Source organism: Solanum pennellii, chromosome 10 (assembly GCF_001406875.1).
Source record: "Solanum pennellii chromosome 10, SPENNV200".
Lineage (NCBI taxonomy): Eukaryota > Viridiplantae > Streptophyta > Magnoliopsida > Solanales > Solanaceae > Solanum > Solanum pennellii.
Window position 1 is genome coordinate 7,880,618 of NC_028646.1, and position 8,376 is coordinate 7,888,993.

Sequence of the window (8,376 nt, forward strand, 5' to 3'; positions counted from 1 at the left end):
GGATCTTTAAATTTCCATGCCTTAAGGTGGACAATATTTGTCCCTTTGCACCTTAAGCTAGAGTTCCGACGGATTTATCTTTAAAAGGATCTTTGAATTTCCATGCCTTAAGGTGGACAATATTTTTCCCTTTGCACCTTAAACTGGTCTTTTCACGGATTTATCCTGTCTCAAGTTGGTTAAGCATTCAGGACCTTGTAACACCTTGAGTTTATTTTCAAGGCGGGAGCGTTACACGGTATCCTATTAAAGCTTCAAGTTGGTCAAGTATTCCGGACCTTGTAACACCTTGAGTTTATTTTCAAGGCGGGAGCGTTACACGCTATCCTATTAAAGCTTCAAGTTGGTCAAGCATTCGGCACCTTGTAACACCTTGAGTTTATTTTCAAGGTGGGAGTGTTACACGGTATTCTATTAAAGCTTCAAGTTGGTTAAGCATTCAGGACATTGTAACACCTTGAGTTTATCTTCAAGGCGGGAGCGTTACACGGTATCCTATTAAAGCTTCAAGTTGGTTAAACATTCGAAACCTTGTAACACCTTGAGATTATTTTCAAGGGGGGAGCGTTACACGGTATCCTATTAAAACTCCAAATTGGTCAAGCATTTGGGACCTTGTAACACCTTGAGTTTATTTTCAAGGCGGGAGTGTTACACGGTATTCTAGTAAAGCTTCATGGTTAAACATTCAGGACCTTGTAACACCTTGAGGTTATCTTCAAGGCGGGAACGTTACATGGTATCCTATTAAAGCTTCAAGTTGGTCAAGCATTCGGGACCTTGTAACACCTTGAGTTTATTTTCAAGGCGGGAGTGTTACACGGTATTCTAGTAAAGCTTCATGGTTAAACATTCAGGACCTTGTAACACCTTGAGGTTATCTTCAAGGCGGGAGCGTTACATGGTATCCTATTAAAGCTTCAAGTGGGTCAAGCATTCGGGACCTTGTAACACCTTGAGTTTATTTTCAAGGCGGGAGTGTTACACGGTATTCTAGTAAAGCTTCATGGTTAAACATTCAGGACCTTGTAACACCTTGAGGTTATCTTCAAGGCGGGAGCGTTACATGGTATCCTATTAAAGCTTCAAGTGGGTCAAGCATTCGGGACCTTGTAACACCTTGAGTTTATTTTCAAGGCGGGAGTGTTACACGGTATTCTAGTAAAGCTTCATGGTTAAACATTCAGGACCTTGTAACACCTTGAGGTTATCTTCAAGGCGGGAGCGTTACATGGTATCCTATTAAAGCTTCAAGTGGGTCAAGCATTCGGGACCTTGTAACACCTTGAGTTTATTTTCAAGGCGGGAGTGTTACACGGTATTCTAGTAAAGCTTCATGGTTAAACATTCAGGACCTTGTAACACCTTGAGGTTATCTTCAAGGCGGGAGCGTTACATGGTATCCTATTAAAGCTTCAAGTGGGTCAAGCATTCGGGACCTTGTAACACCTTGAGTTTATTTTCAAGGCGGGAGTGTTACACGGTATTCTAGTAAAGCTTCATGGTTAAACATTCAGGACCTTGTAACACCTTGAGGTTATCTTCAAGGCGGGAGCGTTACATGGTATCCTATTAAAGCTTCAAGTGGGTCAAGCATTCGGGACCTTGTAACACCTTGAGTTTATTTTCAAGGCGGGAGTGTTACACGGTATTCTAGTAAAGCTTCATGGTTAAACATTCAGGACCTTGTAACACCTTGAGGTTATCTTCAAGGCGGGAGCGTTACATGGTATCCTATTAAAGCTTCAAGTGGGTCAAGCATTCGGGACCTTGTAACACCTTGAGTTTATTTTCAAGGCGGGAGTGTTACACGGTATTCTAGTAAAGCTTCATGGTTAAACATTCAGGACCTTGTAACACCTTGAGGTTATCTTCAAGGCGGGAGCGTTACATGGTATCCTATTAAAGCTTCAAGTGGGTCAAGCATTCGGGACCTTGTAACACCTTGAGTTTATTTTCAAGGCGGGAGTGTTACACGGTATTCTAGTAAAGCTTCATGGTTAAACATTCAGGACCTTGTAACACCTTGAGGTTATCTTCAAGGCGGGAGCGTTACATGGTATCCTATTAAAGCTTCAAGTGGGTCAAGCATTCGGGACCTTGTAACACCTTGAGTTTATTTTCAAGGCGGGAGTGTTACACGGTATTCTAGTAAAGCTTCATGGTTAAACATTCAGGACCTTGTAACACCTTGAGGTTATCTTCAAGGCGGGAGCGTTACATGGTATCCTATTAAAGCTTCAAGTGGGTCAAGCATTCGGGACCTTGTAACACCTTGAGTTTATTTTCAAGGCGGGAGTGTTACACGGTATTCTAGTAAAGCTTCATGGTTAAACATTCAGGACCTTGTAACACCTTGAGGTTATCTTCAAGGCGGGAGCGTTACATGGTATCCTATTAAAGCTTCAAGTGGGTCAAGCATTCGGGACCTTGTAACACCTTGAGTTTATTTTCAAGGCGGGAGTGTTACACGGTATTCTAGTAAAGCTTCATGGTTAAACATTCAGGACCTTGTAACACCTTGAGGTTATCTTCAAGGCGGGAGCGTTACATGGTATCCTATTAAAGCTTCAAGTGGGTCAAGCATTCGGGACCTTGTAACACCTTGAGTTTATTTTCAAGGCGGGAGTGTTACACGGTATTCTAGTAAAGCTTCATGGTTAAACATTCAGGACCTTGTAACACCTTGAGGTTATCTTCAAGGCGGGAGCGTTACATGGTATCCTATTAAAGCTTCAAGTGGGTCAAGCATTCGGGACCTTGTAACACCTTGAGTTTATTTTCAAGGCGGGAGTGTTACACGGTATTCTAGTAAAGCTTCATGGTTAAACATTCAGGACCTTGTAACACCTTGAGGTTATCTTCAAGGCGGGAGCGTTACATGGTATCCTATTAAAGCTTCAAGTGGGTCAAGCATTCGGGACCTTGTAACACCTTGAGTTTATTTTCAAGGCGGGAGTGTTACACGGTATTCTAGTAAAGCTTCATGGTTAAGCATTCGGGACCTTGTAACACCTTGAGGTTATCTTCAAGGCGGGAGCGTTACACGGTATCCTAGTAAAAGCTTCAAGTTGGTTAAGCATGCGGGACCTTGTAAAATCTTGAGGTTATTTTCAAGGCGGGAGCATTACACGGTATTCTAGTAAAGCATCAAGTTGGTTAAGCATTCGGGGCCATGGAACACCTTGAGAGTTTTATTTATTTATTTTGTTAAGGCATGGAGGTTAAGCACAATTTTATGTGATAAATCCTTCCATTATGTAGCCTCCATAAAATACAAAATTCCTTTTGCTGATCTAAAAAAAAAAGTGAAGGAGAGATTGTTACCCGTCAAGATGTTTGAGACTCGAAAGGTATTAAATCTTGAATCTTGGATGTGTTGTAGACCTTTATGTCTAGATTAGGAATCACCAAGTGGATTGTGATTTCGCTGTTCCTACGTCAAGACACGAGATTTTTAGTAAGTCACACAAATCTGAAACTTTTTAGCATGGCAGAATCTAGACCTAACTTCAAAAAATCATCTAGAAAGATTCTGAAGGTGTTAAATTTTGAATTTTGGATATGTTAGAAATCGAAAAGTCTAGTTTCTGAAAAATCAAACGGTTCATGATTTTGATTTTTTTAGAATGGGATATGAATTTTCTACGACGAACATGCCAGGCTGTAAAAAAGTGACGAATTTTTAGCATGACAGAATTTAGAGCTAACTTCAAAAAATCATCTAGAAAGATTCTGAATGTGTTAAATTTTAAATTTTGGATATGTTAGAGATCGAAAAGTCTAGTTTTTGAAAAATTAAACGGTTCATGATTTTGATTTTTCTACAATGAGATATGAATTTTCTACGACGAACATGTCAGGCTGTAAAAAAGTGACGAATTTTAAGCATGACAGAATCTATAGCTAACTTCAAAAAATCATCTAGAAAGATTCTGAAGATATTAAATTTTGAATTTTGGGTATGTTAGAGATCGAAAAATGAAAAATCAAACGGTTCATGATTTCGATTTTTTTACAATGAGATATGAATTTTCTACGACAGACATGTCAAGCTGTAAAAAAGTGACGAAAATAAATAAAAAAGAAGGAAAATTACCTTGAGTATGCCCTTTTCGTCGTAGGCTCACAATCCGTAATTGAAGATAAAATTATGGAGACAATGTATCTATTTATAAATGTCATGTGGTGGGATAGAATCCTTCTCCCAGTTCAATTACAATTTCTTTTTGGCTTGGGCAATAAAACATATATATAAAATATGAAATTGAGTAGGATTACAATTCCTAGTTCAATTACAAAATTCTTTTTGTCTTGGGCAATAAAACATATATATGTATATGAAATTGAGTAGGATTACAATTCCTAGTTCAATTACAATTTCTTTTTGGCTTGGGCAATAAAACATAATATGAATATGAAATTGAGTAGGATTACAATTCCTAGTTCAATTACAATTTCTTTTTGGCTTGGGCAATAAAACATATACATGAATATGAAATTGAGTATGATTACAATTCCTAATTGAATTATGATTTCCTTTTGGTTTGGGCAATAAACCATATATAGGAATATGAAATTGAGTAGGATTACAATTGTTAATTCAATTATAATTCATTTTTAACTAAGGTGGATTTAGTAATCGGTTAATGCTTCAAGCCTAGTCTCGAAAACATAAAATATCTCGACAAGACTTGAAACAGGGGGCATTTGTAATCATTTAAAATTTATTGAATATAAATTTATAAAATGATTCGGATTATATTGAATTCATAAATATATTAATCCAAATAAATATTGTGGATTGATATAATTTGAGTTAAATATTTAAGTCCAATAAATATGGATTTAATTAAAGTCTAAATTAATTGATTTGGGCTACATTGGATGAACCCAATTTGTTAAACCCAATTTCATCTCATTCTAGAGCCCATCTTGGCGCCACGTGTGCAGATGATGTGGCATGCCAAGTCAAATAAGAAAACCAATAGAATCATGACATGTGTCAAAGATGACAAGCCCGCTCCATAAAGCCCAAATGTCATGTCACTTCAATCTGATTGGCTGAACGAAATCCTATTCCAATCGCAACTCCTCTATTCTAAAACTATAAATAGGGGTCCTCATAATTCAGAAAGAAAAAAAAAGTCTAAACAAGAAGCTAGAGAAACTCTGTGGTACAAACGCCATTTAATTCTCTACAAAGCTACAAGTTTAAGAATTCAAGCATTCAAGTTCAAGAACGATCAAGATCAAGACCACCGAATTCAAGAACAAGCTTTAAAGCCCTTGAATTTATATTTGAAAAGGCGAATTGAGAGGAATTATAGAGATTGTAACACTCGCATTTGAAATAATAAAATCGATTGTTGCTATAATTTTTCCGTTCTTGATTATTGTTTTCTCGACGCGAATTTTATTGTCTACAAGCGTTGTTGAGGAAATCCTATACTTCAGGAAAGTGTATATAGAGAGAGGGAGATTCAGACTATGTTCGAAATGGGCATCCCCGGCCCTTTGTGATGTATGTTTTTATAAAATGAAATTATTCAGTAACCAAAAACTTATTTTTGCATTCCATCAGGAGCACAAAGGCTAAAAGGGCTTCAACCTCATCTATAAACAAGGCCTCATTAGCATACGACAAACCATTTAGTAGAGTACAAGTACCAAAAACCTAATAACGATGGCTATTACATAAAACAAAATTAAATACTAATGGTTCCTATCTTATATATATACACAAATTAAAATAAAAAGTATTCCATCTCGATCATGACAACGAAAAGGCCAAACACCTAAGTTAGGCTCACAATTGATTGAGTGACTCGAACATCATCATTATAATAAAAAGTATTCATCATCGAATAACATGTTTTGTCCTTGAGTTTTGATCGATATCTCTAATCCAATATTTGGCATATTTTCCAACTTGAGGTCTCGATCATGACGAGGAAATGACCAAACATAGCTAGTAGACTCAGACACCATCGTTATAATAACTCTGTGATTCATCGTCGAATAACATGCTCTTCACCTGAATTTCTATCGATATGCCTAATCCAACGTTTTGCATATTGACGAACCTTTTGACTTCCATCTTTACTTGCTATATAAGCAATTTCCAATCCACTCCCAAATGGAAGTGCAACTGATCTGACTACACAAACTTTTCCATCAAGAACACTATCCCAACTGAACTTGTTACTATCTATATTTCTTATTTTGCTTTCATTTTTGCACACTAAAATAGCACCATGATTACTCAAGTTAGCACTATTAGAGATTGAAATAAAGTCACTTCTCCTCTCATCCACAACCAAAAAATCAACTCCATTTAGCCTTTCCATCACCTCTTTTGCCTCTCCAACCATCACTTCTGGTAAAGCCACGCCTGAATTTTTCATGGCACCTACGTATTCTAGTCTTGACTTTTCGTCTGGTACCACACATACGTACCTACACTTGCAAATTCAAGATTTCAGAGTCAGAATTTTCAAATACACAAAAAAGTCAAAAGGGTTCAACATTTACCGTACATAAATAAATATAATTTTTAATCATATATCAAAAGTGTAACTTTTTTGTCCAAGGAGGTTTAAATGACCCCCGCGAGACTACCTAGCTCCACCCTTGAGCCAACCTTCAAATTTTTAAAAAAATATCATATTTCTAAATTTAAAAATATAACCTGACTAGTAGATATTATGCACGCTTTCATAGGATTAGTTAGATAAGGGATAGCTCCCTTGTACTTTTCATTAAGTTTTGCTTTTATTAAAGGGATAATATACAAGTAGTTCTTCGACCTATGCCCGAATTTTCAGAGACACACTTATACTATACTAAGGTCCTATTACTCCCTCAACTTATTTTATTAATAATTTTCTACACCTTTTCGGCCTACGTGGCACTATCTTGTGGGTCCAACGCTGGTTGACTTTTTTTTAAGCTAGTGCCACGTAGATCAAAAAGGGATAGAAAATCACTTATAAAATAAGTTCAAGGGTAATAGGACCTGCGTATAGTATAAGTGTGTTTTTGATATTTTGGGCATAGATTGAGGGGGTACTTGTGCATTTTCTCTTTAATAAATTTAAAAAAACAAAAAGTAGCCCTAGACACCTTATGGGGTGGATTTGCTTACACAAGAAAAAAAAAAAAGTAACTCTGAAGTTCGATTTTATTTTACTCTTAACCACGTAAATGTCTAAGAATTGACTTAAACAATTTTTTTGTCTATATTGAAAAAAATTATTTTATGTCCGATCAAATGATCTCACATAATTTGAAAAAAGAAACATCGGAATCTACATACCTTCCACGATTGTGTCTTGTTGCGATAGCTAGGCCGATGCTCGTGGCAATTGACTCACCATTTATCTTACTATCATTTTTCCATGCTTCAACTGTTAATTTTGCGTTGTACCCTGCAGCCATAGCTGATAGAAATTCCGCAACACTTGATTTCGTTGAAATTCCACACTGTATATATGAACAAAATCATAATATAAATAAATAAAAAGTAATTCACTATCAGGTGATCTAGAAGACTTTATCAATGAAATTTAGGGGGATAACGTTCTTTATGAATGAGAAAAAAAAAGACAAATATTTTGTTACTTACTGTTTGTATGGTGTCAAGATATGCTTTTGAAGCTGTTTCTGGAGACCAAACTAGCTTCATTTTTTTTTTCTAATACCTTTGTTTGTTTGTTTACAAAGTATGAAAAAAGAAAAGATGGTTTTTACAAATAATGTATTGCTCCTTTTAAATACAAATTTGAGATTTATATTATAAGGTTTTAACATGACTACTAGTTGTTCTCAAAGGAATAGTTGACATTTTTTTATACACAACTAGTAGTTGCAGTCTATGAATGTTTATCTACCTTTATATTCCTTCAATTTCGAATAATTTGTATGATTTTGACTTGACACGAAATTTAAAAAGTATAATTTTTTTTTGAATCTTATCATGATCTTCAACTACGAATATATGTAGAATATAACAAAATATCATTTGATTTTGTAATTTTAAACATGTCGTATGAAAAGTAAAATTAATAAAAAAATTATAAAATAAAAGTGAAACAAACAAATCGAAATGGAGGGCAAGTAATGTTTTAATATTGTGCTCATTTTCCATTTTCTATTTATTTTAAATTTGTCATGACTTTTTATTTGGTGTTGACATTGAGATATATAACATTGAAGTAGTTAACAAGAATCGTGATCTACCTATATGATTTTTGTGTTTTTCAAATATAGTTTGTCGGCTTGCATGAAGTTATTATATAGTATGATCTATACGTCTAATTTATATATGTCAAGTTGGAAATAATTAAAATCTTATCTGCTTATACATATGTTGCC

The 8,376-nt window shown here is 35.5% G+C and overlaps 1 protein-coding gene across 1 annotated transcript; it reads right to left on the reverse strand.

The window, feature by feature from the left end:
• Positions 1 to 5,493: 5,493 nt before the first annotated feature.
• Positions 5,494 to 7,687, reverse strand: LOC107001941. Its single transcript, XM_015199892.2, has 3 exons — positions 7,628 to 7,687; positions 7,319 to 7,485; positions 5,494 to 6,459 (listed from the first exon to the last, which is right to left on the reverse strand). Exons 1-3 carry the CDS (start codon positions 7,685 to 7,687, stop codon positions 6,012 to 6,014), a joined length of 675 nt encoding a protein of 224 aa, XP_015055378.1. The 3' UTR covers positions 5,494 to 6,011.
• Positions 7,688 to 8,376: the final 689 nt, after the last annotated feature.

Excerpts from the sequence above, each read along its gene's own strand:
- LOC107001941 (XM_015199892.2), bottom strand. The coding sequence starts at position 7,687 with ATGAAGCTAGTTTGGTCTCCAGAAACAGCTTCAAAAGCATATCTTGAC. Across the intron at positions 7,486-7,627 it reads ATCTTGACACCATACAAACA|TGTGGAATTTCAACGAAATC; the intron begins GTAAGTAACAAA and ends TCATATATACAG. Across the intron at positions 6,460-7,318 it reads ACAAGACACAATCGTGGAAG|GTACGTATGTGTGGTACCAG; the intron begins GTATGTAGATTC and ends TTGCAAGTGTAG.